Source organism: Centroberyx affinis, unplaced genomic scaffold, assembly GCF_046629955.1.
Source record: "Centroberyx affinis isolate AG114_WGS23_722 - 3 ecotype Tasmania unplaced genomic scaffold, CSIRO-AGI_Caff_v1 ptg000136l_1, whole genome shotgun sequence".
NCBI classification, from domain to species: domain Eukaryota; kingdom Metazoa; phylum Chordata; class Actinopteri; order Beryciformes; family Berycidae; genus Centroberyx; species Centroberyx affinis.
The window spans coordinates 1-18,210 of record NW_027278835.1 but is presented as its reverse complement, the minus strand read 5'-3'; the positions used below and the strand labels follow the sequence as shown (position 1 = coordinate 18,210).

At 41.6% G+C, this 18,210-nt stretch overlaps 4 protein-coding genes across 6 annotated transcripts; 1 reads left to right on the top strand and 3 right to left on the bottom strand.

The window, feature by feature from the left end:
• Positions 1-1,142: 1,142 nt before the first annotated feature.
• On the bottom strand, positions 1,143-5,516 carry zmynd10 (zinc finger, MYND-type containing 10). Of its 2 annotated transcripts, none has more exons than XM_071530666.1 (12): positions 5,428-5,516; positions 4,278-4,386; positions 3,971-4,087; positions 3,826-3,879; positions 3,505-3,657; positions 3,311-3,399; positions 3,012-3,106; positions 2,710-2,882; positions 2,066-2,191; positions 1,829-1,950; positions 1,595-1,720; positions 1,143-1,242 (listed from the first exon to the last, which is right to left on the bottom strand). In XM_071530666.1, the coding sequence occupies exons 1-12, from the start codon at positions 5,514-5,516 to the stop codon at positions 1,143-1,145; spliced, it is 1,353 nt and encodes a 450-aa protein (XP_071386767.1). The 2 variants fall into 2 exon arrangements, with proteins under 2 accessions (XP_071386767.1, XP_071386775.1); XM_071530674.1 differs by having other exon boundaries at positions 2,710-2,873.
• A 928-nt stretch (positions 5,517-6,444) lies between these two features.
• Positions 6,445-9,700, bottom strand: nprl2 (NPR2 like, GATOR1 complex subunit). 2 transcript variants are annotated; one of them, XR_011696008.1, is made up of 11 exons: positions 9,252-9,700; positions 9,073-9,164; positions 8,774-8,942; positions 8,553-8,661; positions 8,312-8,448; positions 7,859-7,956; positions 7,725-7,761; positions 7,498-7,591; positions 7,294-7,411; positions 7,018-7,111; positions 6,445-6,877 (listed from the first exon to the last, which is right to left on the bottom strand). XR_011696008.1 is itself a non-coding variant. In XM_071530758.1 (11 exons), the coding sequence occupies exons 1-11, from the start codon at positions 9,330-9,332 to the stop codon at positions 6,810-6,812; spliced, it is 1,146 nt and encodes a 381-aa protein (XP_071386859.1). In that variant the 5' UTR covers positions 9,333-9,700; the 3' UTR covers positions 6,445-6,809. The 2 variants fall into 2 exon arrangements, 1 of the variants encoding a protein (XP_071386859.1); XM_071530758.1 differs by having other exon boundaries at positions 7,018-7,160.
• A 776-nt stretch (positions 9,701-10,476) lies between these two features.
• On the top strand, positions 10,477-14,474 carry hemk1 (HemK methyltransferase family member 1). The gene is made up of 11 exons (XM_071530620.1): positions 10,477-10,485; positions 10,717-10,890; positions 10,989-11,080; positions 11,168-11,261; positions 11,354-11,491; positions 12,546-12,610; positions 12,776-12,825; positions 12,909-13,014; positions 13,331-13,426; positions 13,715-13,825; positions 14,187-14,474. The coding sequence occupies exons 1-11, from the start codon at positions 10,477-10,479 to the stop codon at positions 14,218-14,220; spliced, it is 969 nt and encodes a 322-aa protein (XP_071386721.1). The 3' UTR covers positions 14,221-14,474.
• Positions 14,475-14,478: 4 nt separating this feature from the next.
• Positions 14,479-17,535, bottom strand: LOC139653704 (cytokine-inducible SH2-containing protein-like). The gene is made up of 3 exons (XM_071530643.1): positions 16,926-17,535; positions 16,148-16,311; positions 14,479-15,874 (listed from the first exon to the last, which is right to left on the bottom strand). Exons 1-3 carry the CDS (start codon positions 16,943-16,945, stop codon positions 15,381-15,383), a joined length of 678 nt encoding a protein of 225 aa, XP_071386744.1. The 5' UTR covers positions 16,946-17,535; the 3' UTR covers positions 14,479-15,380.
• Between the last annotated feature and the right edge of the window lie 675 nt (positions 17,536-18,210).

Below are 18,210 nucleotides of genomic sequence, written 5' to 3'. Positions count from 1 at the left end.
TTTCACATAGGGGGTGCTTCTGAGTCCGGAGCGCAGCAGTGGGCGTGTTCAGGCCCCCACCTCTCCAGACATGCAGTGACTGTGTGATGGATTTGGGTTTCACTCTGGACAGCAGTTAAAATCTTTCTAAAATGACCCGTTAAACCTAATACTTATGATTATAACACTCACTACTAAAGACAATCATCTCATTTGATGTTGCTTTTAATCTTTTTTTATCTTGTCTTTAGTGACAACTCAGACCAACTGTATTTAAAGTAAACAGTCGCTCAGGACAGCAGTGAAAATCTATCTAAAATGACCTGTTAAACCTAATACTTATGATTATAACACTCAGTACTAAAGACAATCATCTCATTTGATGTTGCTTTTAATCTTTTTTTATCTTGTCTTTAGTGACAACTCAGACCAACTGTATTTAAAGTAAACAATCACTGAGGGCAAAGTCTGAACATATCCAGCAGAAATATTAACCAAGAAGAGGGACAGACATTTCTAGCCATTAACTGAGTGACTATTGATGAGAGATGTTCTAACTTTTTTTTAATCCGTCTATATGCAGAAGAAAGTTTGGATTTCTCACAGATACGTGTAGTTTTAAAAGATCTAAATGCTGTGGTGGCTAATACCAATGTGCAAAAAGACAAATCAAAGGGAACTCATTAAGACAATTTAATTTGCTTCTGGTGCAGTGAAGTGCACTCATTTCCCCGCTGTCAAATCCAAGATCAAAGGAATGTAAAATCTCATTGACAGAGAAGGCATGCACACAGGAGCTGGAGGAAGCCTCTAATCATGAGGTTCAAACGATCAGACCACACGGTCATTAAAGAAATGAACTTTTGGTTAAAACAGTATGACAAAAAAGTTAACACACAACAACAACAACAGATAGGTTTACAGCTTCATTTTCTAAAAAAAAAATATATATATAGATCAAATTCCTCAGTTGATACATGACTGACTTCACTGGCATTACTAACAGGATTATTAGAAAAATGTTGCTCATAAACCCAAATCTAATCTCTTGAAATGTATAGGAATCCTGAGTCTAAATGCATAGACGTAGATCTGTTCTCATCCTCTCATAATCCAAGATTTCCATCCGCCCTCAGTCCAAGTATTTGCCTCAGCAGTCTGTCTCAGGTTTTGATATTCAAATCCCTCTGAATCTTCTCTGTAGCCTCTGTCATCAGCTGGCAGGCCGTCTTGTGTTTAGGCCAGTGCTTCACCTGGCATTCTCTGCAAACAACAGGCAGGCAAACAAGACTTTAGACCCTTATCTATATCATCCAAACAAGTAAAATATTTAGAGTATGTCCAAGAAAATAGAAACAAAATCCACTGGACTGGAGTCGAAGAAGTTTCGCCACTCATCCAAGAAGGCTTCATCAGTTGTCCAGTGGATTTTGTTTCTATTTTCTTGGACATCTTACTACCTGGATGACTGAAATGAATCTACACAGACATATTTAGAATATATCAATAAAACAAAAACACTTATTGAAGACATACATCATTACAGAAAAGTGTACTGTCTGATCATCTTGGATATATGTTTGCATTTAGAAACAGAGTTAATTCTGTGTCTTACCTGTGACAGTACCACTCTCCCTGGCAGCGAGAGCATCTCTTTGCAGCCTCCTTCCCACAGCAGCCACACTTGGGCTTCTCAGGGATTAAACTCTCCATCACATCCAAGCTGTACGTCTGGGCCAGCCTTGTTGGAAACAAATAACCTTGGCTTACACAGAGACCAGAGTGCCTGTTTGAGTACAGTTTCTAAGTCCCTTCAGTGCTCAGCTGGTCACATGCTTCCAGTATTTACCTCTGTGCTTGTTGCCTCAGGTCATTCTCAGAGGGGTTGAAAGTTTCTTTGACTTGATACTTAGCAACAGCCTTCCACTTGCCAGAATTCTCATGCATGATGCGGTTCCACATCTCTGGGAGCTATAGGTAGAGAAAAGCTTTTAAATATAAGTCAAAGGTAAATGCAGAGGGACATAGATATAAAGATGTGTGTGTGTGTGTGTGTGTGTGTGTGTGTGTGTGTGTGTGTGTGTACCTGTTCCAGAATGAGTTCTTTTTTTGGAGGGGCAGGGTCTGTAACAGCAAGATGAGCGAGGAAACGCTGGAGTGCCACCAGGTTTGGCAGCTGGTCCATCAAAACCTCTGTCAAGAAACCCCGCAGCTATGGCACATGAATGACAAGAACAACAAGTATAAAAGGAATAATAATGGACATTTTCCAATATAATTTAGACCTAAATTATCTAACGTCTTATGAAGACTGTATAAGAAGAAAAAAAAAAAGCATTGTGATGACAGGATGATGCACAAGGCTCTCGTGTTACATAATTAATGTAGCAGGAAGAGGGACAGAAAACTAATAATAGCAGGAAACACCTCAGTCAAAACAACCCCTGGAAACTGAATCTGTGTTCTGACGAGTGAGGAGATCAGATATGATGTTGGAAGACAATGATCTGGCACTCACACACTTCCTGAGCTTCAGTTTGGCGCTAACATCCAGTAGCCACTTGGATGGAGGAGGAGCCGATGATTGATATGATTTATCATATCATATACGCTGATTAACAAACTAAAATACCAGTGGCACAGCACACAACCACAAATGTAAGGAACAAGTTTGGGGACCCAAATTCTCGTTGCAGTGTCTGAGAAAAATCTGTTTTATTTATAATATACCTTCAGAAGCTGATTCTTGTTGAAATTGTTGAAGTCATATTTCCTTTGACAGTCTTCCTTTAGTAGCAGGTTGTAAAGAGCAATCCAGACCTGGCCGTCTAGTTTTGTCATCTTTAACTGGTCCTCTAGTGGGATCTTCTGCCATTTGCCATTTATGTACTTTTCTACCTCACCTATAGTGGGAGACAGGAGTGCAATTGAATGGAGGATCACTTGTGAGGCAAAAATGGCAATTTTTAACAGATGTGAAAATATGAGGACATATTTGAGTTAAATCTTAATGCATGTGATGCGATATATACCTGAACTGTAGCGACTCCAAGGGCAGCAGTCGATCAGCTGGACCAATACGCAAGGCATGTTATGGGTGCACAACATCCGATTGATGACACTGATACTGTAAAAAAAAAAACACACACACAAAAAAAAACCCACTCAATTTTCACCAGCAGCATTGTGTTTCTCTCTCAGTCTATAAAAAAACAATGCAGTGCTTTACTGTGAACTGTAAATGCCTGAAAATGTGGGATGAATTCTTGCAGATTCTTTCATGTAAGTTTCTAATCCCTAAACCTCACTGGTGGCCAGGAGGTTCTCATACCTGTCAGTATGGTCAGTGATGTAGCGCAGCACAGACAAAGCCTTGAGGGAGATCTCAAACTCCAGCGCAGCACTCTGAATCTGCAACTCCTTCACCAGGACAAGAGAAAGATTTGATTAGTTAAAGAAAGACTACGCTGCAATAGTCTGAAGTACACCTGAAACCAATCCATGTTAAAAAGAAACTCTCTTTACCTGTATGGAGGATGCATCTGCTCTTGCTGTCAGGCTGTGTCGGTCCTGAGTCGGGGCGCCCTCCCTAGAGGTTTTACTGACCAGCAGGGTGAGTTTGCGGTGGCAGTAATCCACCAAGTCAAGAACAGAGTCATCAGCTGCCTCGCATGAATCCTACACCACACACAAAGCACTTATTTACAAATAAATAACAACCTGTCTAAAAGAATGAAGCAGGAATGTACATGAACTCACTGTGTGATCACATCCATGTTTTAATATAGTCCATGTTAAATACACATAGCTCATAACTTAGGGATATGCATTTGTGTACACACTCACCTTATGAAACATTATCGTTTCAAGCAGGTTTATGACTGTGGCCTCATGGTGAATCTAAGGGGTCAGAAAAGCAGAAGAGGAAATGGCAGCAGTTATGACCACTGCAGTGCAAACTGACCATCGTTTTACAACTAGTCCCACTCACCACCATGTACAGATGAAATGTACTCTTGGGACTGAAGTCCTGCAACTGGCAAAGAATGGGGAACACTTTCTGTTTCCACAGCTCGACAAGAATCATCTCGTGGACCAAAGTGGGGATCTAGAGAGGGAAAGGAAAAGAACAAGATGAATGATTGCCTGTTTTTAATGTCTCTACTGTGCTATCATCATTCTAAGCAATAGGAACAAGAGGACCAGCCCCTAAATAGGCTTTTTATTACACTGTTGCAGGGCTGGGCTGAATGCCATTGACATTTAACATCACAGGGCTGTATAGTGGTGGCAATCACCTTTCCATGTGACACAAGGAGCTCCTTGATGAACTCGTCGTGCGTAGCAGAAGCGTTCAGTATTGCCTGCATGTTGAGTTTCTCTATATACTCATGCTGTCTGAACCACCTGTCAACACACAGAGACCAAAATCAAGAAGCAGAGTTATGACTCACAGTCTTTGGAATACTAATACTCTTGCAACCCCATTTTCAATTCAAGACATGTCTTGTATTCATGACAGAAAAATAACTCTTGTGTCTACAGGACAGGCCACGGAGGCTGGAAAATCTCAAAATTCACCAGCCACTCACTTATTTTACCAGTCAAGGGTACATAATGAGAGTAGGACTTCCGAACGATGCTTGGTTACCTGCTAGAGTAGACAAATTTAACAGCCACAGCAACTAAAAAACACTCTACCCTTACTGTTAACCTAACTTAACACTATGTTTGGATTATTTGCATAGGCTAGATGCTGTTTTTGTGTATTCGTTGCTTGTCTGCATGCTTTATGTTAACAGAGGGCAACTTGCCATGCACAGCACATACTGGTGCCAACACCAGAGCTGCCTATCTCCAGGAAGTTTTTGAATTGGCAGCCTATACTTGGATAGACAGGCCATGAAAATCAGAGCAGACCCCACTCACATCCTGAACAACTAACTCCTCCATCAGGTAGACCATACTGTGTCTCATAGTGCATACTGATTGTATGATTGTTTGATGCATTTTCCCTGCAAAGTATGTTGATGAGTTATCTAATGGCCTGATTGTATGATGTGTTTTTACCCCACACTGAGGTGTGTATGATGTTAAGTTATTCTACGCTGCTGTTGGTTGCTGTTTCCATTTTGTTTTAATGTCCTTGATGTTTCCCCTGCAGGAACAATAAAGTTTATCGTATCTTATGTTATCTTCATGGAATTGGCTTCCATAAACTAACGTTACTGTATTTGATAGGCAATTTAGTTTCGACAGTGCTATTCATTTCTAAAAGGAGACGTTACCATTAGAAGGCATGCTTAATTGATTCTCTCCAATGGAAAAAATAGCCTTTCACACCTTACAATGTGGAGGTTTTATCAAATAAATCTGATCCTGACGATCTGATCCAAATCCTGATGTCACCCCGGCTAGTTTGCTAATCTGCTAGCTCGGCAGTCTTACCTTGGAGAGCCGATCTCCCGGAGGGAGAAAGTTTCCAGACTTTGAACAAAACCTTCTGCCTCAACAGGCAACACGACCGACGTATCCATTTAGGAGACAGATCAGCAAGCTAGCAAGGGTAAAAAATCAATCAAGTAGGCTATCATTCAACCCAAGTTATTGTTGAAGTGTCGTTAGGAGTTACACTTGATTTCCCGTGGTTGTCATAGTTACTGTAAACTATAAACCAAACGCAGACAAAGCACACTTGCTCTTTGCTACCAGTCGGGGGCGGTAGGAGCCCAGGTAAATGTGGGCCGAAGCAGCCCATCTGTCCGGGTGTAGAGAGAGAGAAGACTGCAAAAGATGCTCATGCATTTGGCACTTATGATTTGGCATGGCTTGGCCATTTTAATAACCTGTATTGCTAAAATTGGGGGAATAACACATACAATAATATTCCAATCCAGATTACCCATACTGCAGGGAGTCCCCATCCACTGCCAAACACAACAAACAGGATTAAAGCAACAATTTCTGTTTAAACATTAAATGGCTCCAACTAATAAATCCAATAAATCTCCAACCAAGACTGCCGAGAATCAATCAGATCATCCATTCACTGCTTTGGCTACAAAGATTGCAACCCATTCAATACCCACATCAATAAGATATTGATGTACATGACAAGGCAACAGCATTTAGCCATTCAGTGAAGTATATATAATTTCAGGATATGAATCAGCTTTTTCTGAATGGACGAGTCCAGGTGGATGGCTGTATACAATATGACAGCATAATGAATGATGATGTGTTTGATTTTCAGCTCTAATCTGGGTTGTTGTATTGGGCAGTAGATGGGGATTCCCTGCAGTCTGGATTTGGGATATAATATATATAACGGTCATTAGTTTGCCATTGAATGGTGTTATTCCTGCAATCTCAACAATATGGGTTGTTAAAATAACCAGGCCATATGAATTTTTTTACCATTTACTGAGATACAGCTAGATAGATGGGGTCGAGGAACTGTCTCTTTTATTAGTCACGTATTATTTCAATCTGAACAATATTATTAAATAAATATGACCTTTCTCACTTGACTTCAACATGTAATACCATTGCAACATTTCAAGATGATGAGACAGATAAAATTATAATAAAAAAGAAAATACCAACCTAACAATAAAATCTACAAAATACTTCATTCAATGTTTGACTATTATTCCACAAAAATCTTTACTCTCATTGAAGGCTTGGGGCATTGTGGACAGGGCAATAGGCATCTTTGGTTGAGGCAATTCTGTATCTTTCACTTTTCACAACAGTCAGCTATGGTCGTACCATATGGCTCGTGCTATGTTTTACTGTCTCTGTTGAAATTGCCATCGGTTTGCCTCACATTACTTCCAGCACACAATGATGTTCGGGTCATTTTCCAGTCGCTCGTCCAGTTCTTTGTAGCTCATTCCTGTGAAATCAAGGAAAATGCTTGTCTAGTTTACAAAGAGGCAGTTTTATTAGAAGCAGACTTATTTAATACATCAACATCGACCCAGTCTTTTCAAGACGTTATTATGCAAAGCAATCAGAGCGACCTTCAAAACTTGCCTGTTTTGCAGCAGATTTCATCGTAACTATGGCAGCCGGTGTAGAGGCGAGGTGGCCTGCTCCTCTCATCCCGGATCACCTTCACAGGATACTTCTGCAGCCGGCGAATCAGAGACTTCATTAAGCCAAACTGGATCAGCCTCCTGAACGGCAACACATGACATAACGCACAGTAAACTTTATAGAAAAAGACATACTGTACGTGTGGCAGTGCAAGCAAGAGTCAGCCTGACCTGATCTTTGTGTTTTCAGGAACTGATAAGGTAAGATGCTGACCTCTCATCAACCCTTTGAAGCTGCTGCGAGTAGCGAGAACAAAGGTCCCGGACTGTGGTTCCTGGAGTCAGACCACAGTACAGCTGGAACACATCTCTCAGACTGGCCCGCTTCTGACCTGACAGACACAGACGGTCAAAATACAGTGAAATGGACGTGACAAAAAACAAATACTCGGGTTCACCACTCATGGCTCTTGTTTACCTTGCTTAGTAACATAGCTGAGGCACTCCGCCTGGATGGACTTGTCATCTATGAGGCTCTGGACTTTAGGGGTTGTGCAGTACACATTAGAGTACTAGGGGGAGGCAACAAGGCACAAAACAACAACCATGACTAAACAGAACGTATTCTCAAACAGTAACACCACACTATGGGTGCACACATGTAGTGCAGTAAGGCCCAATGTGCTGTGGAGTTTAGTTTTGTACCTGAAATATTGACACCAAGGTTACAGCACCGTAATACCTGTAGGAGAGGGGAGGGAAGGAAGCTTTCAGAATATCTTTTTGGCTTTATTAGGAAAAACAACTGTAGAGATATTTATTTACTAAAATGTACTCACAGAAGATTCTGCACAGCAATACGGACGAGATTCAGCTCTACATCCGCCTCTGCAGAGATTTTCTGGATGTGTCTAAATCCATCAATATAGGCCAGGATCTACAATACAATATCTAACATTACCAGTTTATATGATGCACTATGACCTGAGTAGTCAGTCAGATTGATGAGCTGCACTATATGTCACTCACTGCATTAAAATCCTGTAATTCTGGTGAACGTATTACAGTAATTACACCATTATTTCACCAATAATTAGCAACTTAAATGTACAATCAAACTTCTATATTAATGCTACCTCACCATCCATAAAATATGGATGAGAGAGAGGCGGAGTTTATGTCACTTCATGCACAGTTGACTGGTTCTTTCCACTAACCCTTCTCCTGCTGCTTTATATTGGTACATGGGTAAGCTGTCAGTTACAAAGTGACACCAACCACAAAAGACCTACCTGTTGAGTGGTGAGATCCCACTGCGATTTGGTAAAATGGTCTTTGCACTGAGTGAAGACAGGCACATCATACTCCTGCACAATCAGGGGGTCCTTCCGCTGCTCGATGAGCTTCAGGTGGATGGTGTTCGACTCATCTGAAACAGAGACACAGAAATAGAGAGAGTGAGAATGATGAAAGGTTTAAAATCATTCTCTAATAACCTGTGGAGGCATGCATAATGTAAGACAAAACCAATACCTATGGGTAAAGTGCAAGCTCCTGTGGCATTCAGCTCCTCCAACAAGGTCGACATTATGGGTAAAAGTTTCTGCTTGCTCTCCTCGTTGGATATGAAGCCACTCTCCAGCTGCAATACAACAAAGCAGGCAGACTTTTATCCTGTCTGGGGGCAGTTTGGATAGTGGCACCAATACAAACATTAAAGTGATCACATGTGACAGGATGCATGCTCCCCCCACCTCCAGAGTAGTGAGGTACCCAGATAGCTTCTTGACAATTGGCTCAAGGGCACAGGTTTTGGTTTGTGCGTCACACACAAGGCCAAGGTTAAAGAGCAGGGCATTGCGACTGTACTTCTTATGCTCAATGCACACAGGACACCCGATTAGCTTCTTCCCCATGGCAGTGCTGAAACAGTCAGAAAAAACACGGAGGATGTAAGTTTGACAGTGACAGGAAACAAACGTACCATTCCCCAGCAAAACATAATATTTCAATGAATTGTGGCAAACAGGAGAGAGGGCTTGGGTGCACATACACAGTGATGAGTTTGTTTTGCAGTTCTGGCTTGGTGATGATGTAAACTTGCACTGTATCAAAGAGCTCACGGGAAATGTACTCCTCTGGCACCTGTTAGGAGGACAGAGGGGACACTGTAGGACCAAATACATGATGTAAAACAGACGGCTAAGAAAGGCTTATGTATTGTACGCTTACCTGGTAAGTAATCTTTGGGCCCAGAGTAGGGTGAAACTCACTGAAGAATATACACTCAATTCGACTGGTCATGCCCATCATAATCTCTTGTCTAGACTTCTCTAAACCTTACACCAGTGAATTTCTGACCTGGCCAGACCTGCTAGTATGAGAATAATGTCATGATAACATGACTAAAACGTAAATAACCACTCTTTATGTGTTCCTCTTCTTTCTGCCTTCCCTGTCACAACTGAGAGCTAACGGCAACTAGCTTTAGCTTTAGCTTTAGCATTAACTTTAACTTAAGCGACCGTCCTGTGAAATAAATTTACAATTTTGGTGTCTGAACAACTCCCTAACAAATTTGTTATCAGCCTACTTTACAAAATTTCTGTCCATTTGCAAAACAACTCTCGCCTACCCAAAACATCCAAGCACATTATATTGTGGATAGCAATATTGGTGCCTTCACGTACTCCTCGTAACCTAGTTTTTCTAACACGGGAAGTCAGAAATACGCCCATTCGTGCCTTTGGTCCAAAATAGGCTAATAACATAATTTGGCCATAACATGGGCCCTGTAACAAAAGTAGTTTTTGGGGACTATGCTGAATCTGGCCTATAATGGCATAATGAGGAGGACAAAATGCGTTTCAGGTATTTAATGGAGGTTTTAATTGTTTTAGTAACCAACAGTTATACATCAGTTTTAATCAGTCGTTGACACTGGCGTCCATGCTGTCCGCCATCTAAACGTCAAATAAAATCTCGGCAACTTCGGTATTACCCACTCTTCCAGTTCCACGCCACTTGGTTGAGGCTTTCGCGTGAACTCCACTCATAATTACGACCGCACCTGAAGGCTGCATCATTCGCCATAGTCAGTGCTGCGTGTGCTGCTGCGCATGTGGGGTTGTTCCGGATCACATCAACAACCGCCCGAACTTGACAGTCCGAGGGGGTCGGCGCGCCATGTGTAGAAAACATCACCCGTTTTAAGATATCACATCAGCTACAGACAGTTAGTGTCGTTATCAGCTTTAATGTAGAACAATAAAAGAAAGCTAGAAAGTGTACAGACCGTAGGGATGCAGCGAAACTACGCGAGTCGGACAATAAATAGTTTGGCAGCAAGCTAGTTTGGCCGACTACAGTATAGCTGGTCCCTATACAATATCCATGCTTACTAAAGAAATGTTAATTTAGGGTATCTTTTGACACTAGCTGAACTGCACGTGCTACCATGTGGAGAGTACCACTGATGTGCTGCAGAGCGAGGAGTGGTGGACTAAAGGTAACTAACTGTATTTTTATCTTCAATAAATTATTTTGGTAGTTTAATAGTAGCAGTGCTAATTAACTGCACTTGGTTTAGAGGTGTTTCGTTTACATAAAGGGCAAATGAAAACCACGGCTTGCAGTGTAGAAACAGATATGTTTAATAATAATAACTTTAATGTTCTCTTAAATCCAATGCTTTTAGGGGATTTGTGGTTCCCATGCAGTGCACACATACAGTGCTCCAGCCTTTCCTGCAGCCAGCATCACTGCACTCCAAGCAGTGGCCGTGTGGAAGAGGCACTTTGAGGAGAGAGGTGTGACAGAGCCCGAGCACTCCAGTCAGCACATCATTGCTCACCTGCTTGGGGCTAAAACTGTGAGTTGCAAAATCTGCCAAGCGCATTATAAATTACTCACTGAAGTGTCTCGACAGCCACATGGATGCAGGCTCTCGCATGCTGTTTCCCCTTACAGATAGAGAGTCTTGGGCTGGAGAAGTTAACCGAGTTTCTGAGCCATGAAAAAGCAGAGCGGATGTGGGAGCTCTGCACTAGACGCCTGTCCAGGTACGGAGTTTCAATGTAATACTGCAGTAAACATGTTTTCAGCCGGACTATTCAGTGCCATAACGTCAGTATTTGTGTTTGGTTCAGGATGCCTGTGCAGTATGTGATTGAGGAGTGGGACTTCAGAGATCTGACGCTGAAGATGAGACCTCCTGTGTTCATACCAAGACCTGAAACCGAGGTCGGAGAGCAGGATAGCAGGCCGCACATACAATGTACTGTGAAACCCCAATGATCTCATAACTGCAGCAGTGTTCTCTGAACTTTGCGCAGGAGTTGGTTGAACTGGTGCTTGCAGATCTCCAGAGGAAGCCCGGGGCTGCAGTGGGTGCAGAGGCTCAGTATACCTGCTTGGAAGTGGGATGCGGCTCTGGTGCCATTTCCCTCAGTCTGCTGAAGAGTCTTCCACAGGTGAGGTTTCTGTTTCTTGTGTACAGTAAATACACATGGATAAGCAAACAAAGCATAGCAGTGGAATACAGCTTTCTCCCCACTATTCAAACCCACACATTGTAGTTCACCGGTAAACCAAAGCTAAACATGTTTTTTTGTTATCCTGTCATAATGTTAGCCATGTTGACTTCTTCATATCGTATCATACTTGTCTGTCTCCAATGTCAACAGACTGTAAAATGGTTAGAATTCATAACTTTGTAATGCTAACAGCCAGGGTTGGGGCCATTCATGAATTGAATTGGGAATGCATGGTAAAATTCCAATTCCAATTGGAATTGGAATGTTAACCACCTCTAAGGAAACAGAATTGGAATTGAATTGGAATGCCAAGAATTGAATTCCATTAAATTCTGTGAAATTCCACTTCTAAGAGAGGTTGTCTTGACTTGCTAAACATTATAAATCAAACATTATGAATCAAATAAAAGACAGTTAAACAAATTAAATACATTCAATCATAATGTATGTATTACAATTACATGTTATGCATCAAGTCCCATCTGAAACATACCTTTAACATTTTATGACATTCAGTATTGATAACACTATGTGTAATCTCAGATATGTGGTAAGAAAAAACTAAAACTAAAACTAAAACATGGAATTTCACAGAATTTCATTGAATTAAATTCAACTTCCTGAAATTCCAATTCAATTCCAGTTCTGTCTCCTGTAGGTTTTTTTTTTTTTTTTCAAATTCCGATTCCAATTCCTCAGTTGGAATTGCTGAGTTCATTCAAGAATTGACCCCAAACCTGCTAACAGCAATAAAGACAGACTAATGGCATTGCTCTTTTTTTTTTTTTTTTTCATAAAGAACAGGAGAACAGAGATACATCAAGTATGGGACAATTACAAATTTGCAGATTCTGTAAACACTATAACATATATATATATATATATATATATATATATATATATATTATACCGAGCTAGCTGTGCTTCTGAAGTGTCCAAATGGCCTTTTCCAGAGCTTTGCCAAACAGCAGCTAATATTTGTCTCTCTCAGCTCAAAGCAGTTGCCTTGGATCAAAGCCAGGATGCAGTGGATCTAACGAGAGAGAACGCATTCCGGTAATCAAATCATATAGCATGAAAAAAGTTCTAAGTGCTCTTATTGACTTAGTTTTATTTTGTTTATTAGTTTTATAGTGATGAGAGACATCAGATGAACTAAATTGATATAGAGGAAAGTGGGGCATGTATGCATACAGTGTGATGATGGATTTTACTCTACAGTTTAGGGCTTCACGACAGACTACAGGTTCATCATATAGATGTCATTAAAGGTAAGGCAAATGATAGCAGTGCAATATTATTAAATAACACACTGTAACACATCGATGACTATAATTTGCAATTTACATTTAAGATGCAGATGCTGTTGTGAGCCTGTGCAGCCCAGTCTCAACGCTGGTCAGCAACCCTCCGTACCTGTTCTCAGAGGATATGACATCACTGGAGCCTGAAATTCTGAGGTGAAAAACTGCTCGACAAATACACATCCATCCCCTGTCGATTATAACTGAATCATCTTGACACTGTGCTGCCAAAACTTTGTACGTACCAATTTTTTTTACGTTTGTTTTAATGTAATTGACAGTTGGTGTGTTCCCACTCATGGGAAATATTTCATGGTCAGAGACTAAATCAAACCTTTACAAATGCATAAAATTTCTAAAATGAATTTGCATCAGCTAGGAAATCCATTAGGGGTCCTCAGTTCCTTGAAAATGTAAATGTATACGTGAGACTAAAGATGTATTTGAGTATGGGAACTCTTTGAACTCGCAGGTTTGAAGACCACGCTGCACTAGACGGAGGCAAGGATGGCCTGAGAGTGATCAAACAGATTTTGACTCTGGCTCCACAGATTCTATCAAACCATGGGTAAAGGACTGCCCCCCCACCCACACCCACACACACACACACACATACACATACACACACTCCCCACCTGGGTTTAATTCCTAAAAGCTGCAGCTTGTCACAAGAAAGGCATGTGCTAAAAAACACATGTATCATGTTGCCTCGTTTAATGAGTTAAGCTTCTAGAGGGACTTCCAGTTAATTCAGTTCCAGGCATGTGCCACCGCTTCCATCTCACTGTAATTTTGATAATCCATGAATTAATGAGATGTTAATCCGTTCCGTGTGTTCTCTTCCCGTTACCAACAGTCGTGTTTACTTGGAGGTTGACCCCAGACACCCCCCACTCATCCAGCGGTGGGTGGAGGCGCATGTGGAGGAGCTGCATTATGTAGAGACGCAACACGACGTCACTGGCAGGTCGGTGTCACGTCTGCCGCCCAGTCATCGTTAATTCATCATTAGGTTATCATTAATTCATCATTAATTTATCATTTAGTCATCGAGTCATCATTTGACCTGGTGTGATTTTTTTTTTAGGTCCATCACTGTCAATTTGCATTCACTTGAGTAACAGGCTGCACTGATAAAACAAGAGATGAAGAGATGACATCATACAGTTGAGCTCAGGCCAAACTTGCTGGTTTCTTTGTGTCACACGTCCAGATTCACTCTCTACACACACACACACACACACACACACACACTTCACTCTAGCCCTATAGCGGTCAATAAATCATGCCACTGAGCACACCGCACCGATTTGTCCTTTGTTTCTCAGGCCGCGATTCTGCATCCTTGGGACAGAGAAGTGAACCACGGAACACGAGAAGGATCTGGATTGAGAAACTGTGAGATCCTATTACACTGGCTTTTGGCCAGGTGGCCACAGCCTCAGCTCCTCTGCCCCCACCGAGCCGCCAAGCACACGTTCGCACTCATTGGTCTGCGAAATTCAAAGAAGCTTACATCACATTCGTGTTGCTAGTGGATTTTTTTTTTTATCTGGCAACATTTATGATTGTGCCCTGTATCATTGTATAAATGTGTGAGAGATAGAAAAAAAAAAAAAAAAGCGTTCTCAAGGCTGAAGGTAATTACCGAGGCTTTTCTTAGAAGCCTCCCTCTCAGAATCTCACCCTCCCAGAAAGCATTCAGTAGTTCTACGAATCCGCTGATGAATGGTCCTCCCCTCCGCCTATCCACTCGCTGACTCAGACGCAGGCTGTGCGCATTGTTAAGCAAAAACACATACAATTTGGCTTTCACTTTGTCACACTGTCTGCTTCTCACTTACTTAGAGCTCAAAGGCCGCCAAGTCTTTGTGTTCCAAAGGTGATTGCAGGCGCAAATATTTCGTAACAAGTGTCACAAGAATGGTCGTCATGTCCTCTTTAATCATAATAATATTAATAATGATGATGATGATGATATTTCTCATTGCCCTGTGAGTAATAATGGCATTTTAACCATTACGAGACAAAAAGACATTAAAGACAGCAATTCGACTCCAGTAGGTTCTTTTAATAGAAAAATGTACAGATTTAAAAGGTAGAAAAAAGTCAGATGCTTACTGTGACAAAAATAAAATGGTGAAAATACGTCTCACTGAAAACAATTCACTGCTCAGGAGCAGTATAGAGTATGTACATCCAGAACCGATGAGGCTAAGGTAGATGTGGACAATTTCCACATCCGTCATAAAATAAGTATAGATTACAGTACCGAGGTTTGCTCGCAAATTCATCTTTTTCGAGGCTGTGTGACGACCCAGTCCTTCACAAATCAAGTCCAAAACCAGACACATCAGTCTTTGTGCATCTCTTGTTCACCAAAAACACGACCTTGTGTCCAGTGTCTCTGTGACTGGCCTCTCGCAGCTGGAGCAGCAGTGTCATTTATGGGCACCATGGACCTGTTTGACAGTTTTTTTTCCTTCAGGTCAGCTGAGACTTAGCGGGCCGCGGGGGACATCTCATACCTTGAAGGGGTAGTCCTGTAAGAAGCGCAGCAGAGGCCTGGGGAGTGGTAGCTGGTCGGGGCAGTCAGAGTGCCGGTTAATGACGAGGCGAGTGAGGTGCTGTAGGGAAGGGAAGCCTTGCGGTTTGTACACGGCCCTCTTTAGTTTTAGTACCACAGAGGTCTCCTGGACCGTCTGCTGAGAGGGTTTGGAAGGGGCCTCCTCCACCTTCCCCTCCTCTACTTTCCTCCCCGGCCCCATGTAGTGCTGCACCAGGCTGGGTACGTTGGGGAAAGACAAGAGGCTGGGTCGGGCCGGGGAGCTGGAGTCCAGCAGAAATTGGGCGCCGCTGTATTGGATCCGTATACTGGTGGGACCTCGCGCCGTCCTGACCGAGAGGGTCAGCATGTACAGAGGGTGGCTGCTGTCCCGCACCAAGAAAGCCCCTTCGGACGCCTCTTGAAGAGCAGCGTGGGCCTGAGCTGCTGTTATAGCTCCCCAGTACCATCCTGCACACACAGATCCCAGACTATTATTTACTCTGAACATTCAATATTGTTCTTTTCACTGTATTGTACTATATGTTGCTTGATATGTAATTTCTAATATGTATTTAACAGTTGACAATTAAGTCGTTTTATTAAAGCTGTTATTGCAGAAAATAAAATATGACAAACACAATGCCAGGGAAAGGTTGCTCATTTGTTAGGTTCACTGACTGATCGGCTCTGTTATTACAGCTCAGCAGGTGTAAATGCAAAACACTTATATATATATTTTACCTGAATTTTCTAGGTAGCAGAAGTTGCTGGCAATTGCTAGCAGGTCCTTTGTGGGGTCCCATAGCGAAGGGGTGCTTTCAAGGCAGTGGGGTGGAGATACTGTTCCTGCCCGCATGCCCAGTGGGGCTTCAGTGGATGGGCCAGTGGGCAGAAGGGCTCTAGGACTGGAAATAAGGGGATAGTTGTGATTTAATTGGGATAAATAACAAAAAAAAACAAAAAAAAAGGTCGTAGAAGACCTTTTTACTTATGGAGTTAAGGAATCAACACCGAGTATCGTTTTTAGTCCGGTGTGCATTACTAAATATATTCATAATGATAATCATAATTTGGATTATTTTAGATTCTTATTAACAGGTGCCAAACTTTTGACTCCTTGTGTAAAGAGAGGTTCAGTAAAAGTAGGCCATGATAGAGATATAATGGAAACATTTTCAAGTTCACTCGATTCAATTCACTGTCGTGTCGGGACCCGTATCTTCTACACAACCAAAAACCTGACAAATCGTATTAATATTCAGTATATTGACAAGTTTATGTTAAAGGATGTTTTATTTTCATATATATATATTTATAATAGGCTACATTTTGAATTGACGATCCTCAAAGTATGGACTATTGATCTCAGCCTTACATTTATGAGACCGTATAGCCTGCTCTTCACTGAACGACTTAAAAAATAACTTTAATTTGATACACTAATTTTACATATATACTTAACCCCTAATATGTTTTGAACAAAAGGGAAAACAGGGGGAACAAAAGAATGTCAACTCACCCTTGAACACAAAGAATCATGCTGTTGTCCTGTAGGTTAAATCCAGTTACTATTTGTTCCAGCAAAGAAAAAAATCCCAAATGAAATATATACGCGATCAAACGAAAACACCGCTACAAGAAAAAAATCTTTACATCGGTTTAATTTGAATATTATAAGCGGTGTAAAGACACGAAGAGTGCGGTGCGTGCCCAAATAGGGTCTGGTCTACTCGATTGTAATAATACTGAATTACCTACAGATATAGCAGTAAATGGGAGGAAAAAAATCAACACTATGAATATGAAAAAATGTAGCAGCAGTATGGAGTGTGTTGCCTCCAGAATGGGATCCTAATGTGTGAAGGACACAGTGTAAGGCTTGGCTTTTAAAATTCACCATTTCCTAGAATTCTATTCTGAGAACTCTTCAGAACACCAGCGGCTCTGACGTCACACCAGCCGCACCGACTCCTGTTCAACCGCCGCTTGTTGTCGGTCTGATAACAACTCGGAGAGAAAAAAGGTTCAGGTGAGAAAAGGTCTGTTTTAATCAAAGAAATCGTCGGTAGTAAACAGTCTGTGTTAGTTTTCAGACAGTGTTTTGCACAGGTTGAGGCTAATCTCCAGCCCGTGTCCCTGCTCCTGCCTTCGCTGAACCGAGGCTCCCAGGAATCGCGCTGCAGCTTCCCCCTATCCGCTTTCCAAGAATAATTGCAGGGTTTGTCTCCGCCCACCCGGGCGGCTCTGGCCGAGCCTACATTCTGGGAATTCACCGCCTCACCATTAAAGATAATAGGAATGCACACAGGCTATTTCCAGTAATATAGATTTCCCTCAGGGTGGAAAAACACTACAAGATTTTTCTCGGAGGTTTGTTGAACTAATTACGCTCGAGAAAACAGGTTGTAAGTGTGAAAATAAACAGAAAATGAGGTAACTCTACTGTTAGGCCAACCAAAATATGGCTATTTTTCTCACTTTTGGTTCCAGTCTAGTTAACACCGTCTTTTATATGGGGTTATAGTTCAGTTTTACACAGGCCTATAACACAGCTTAATGTTTGGTTAAACATCCTTGACACTTAGTCCTACCCACAAAATATGACACTAATGTCAGTGCGTATTCATTTATAGTTATACTTGAAATCCTATTTCCTGGACATTCTAAAATTCATTCCTACTGCCTCCACATAAGCCTTTTGGGTTTCCTGGGTCCTCCAGCTTGTAGGTATTTGTCTTACCTCTTGTCTTATTTTGATTGCAAAGTAAGGTTAGTATGGCTTCAAGATCAGGGTAAATAATAGT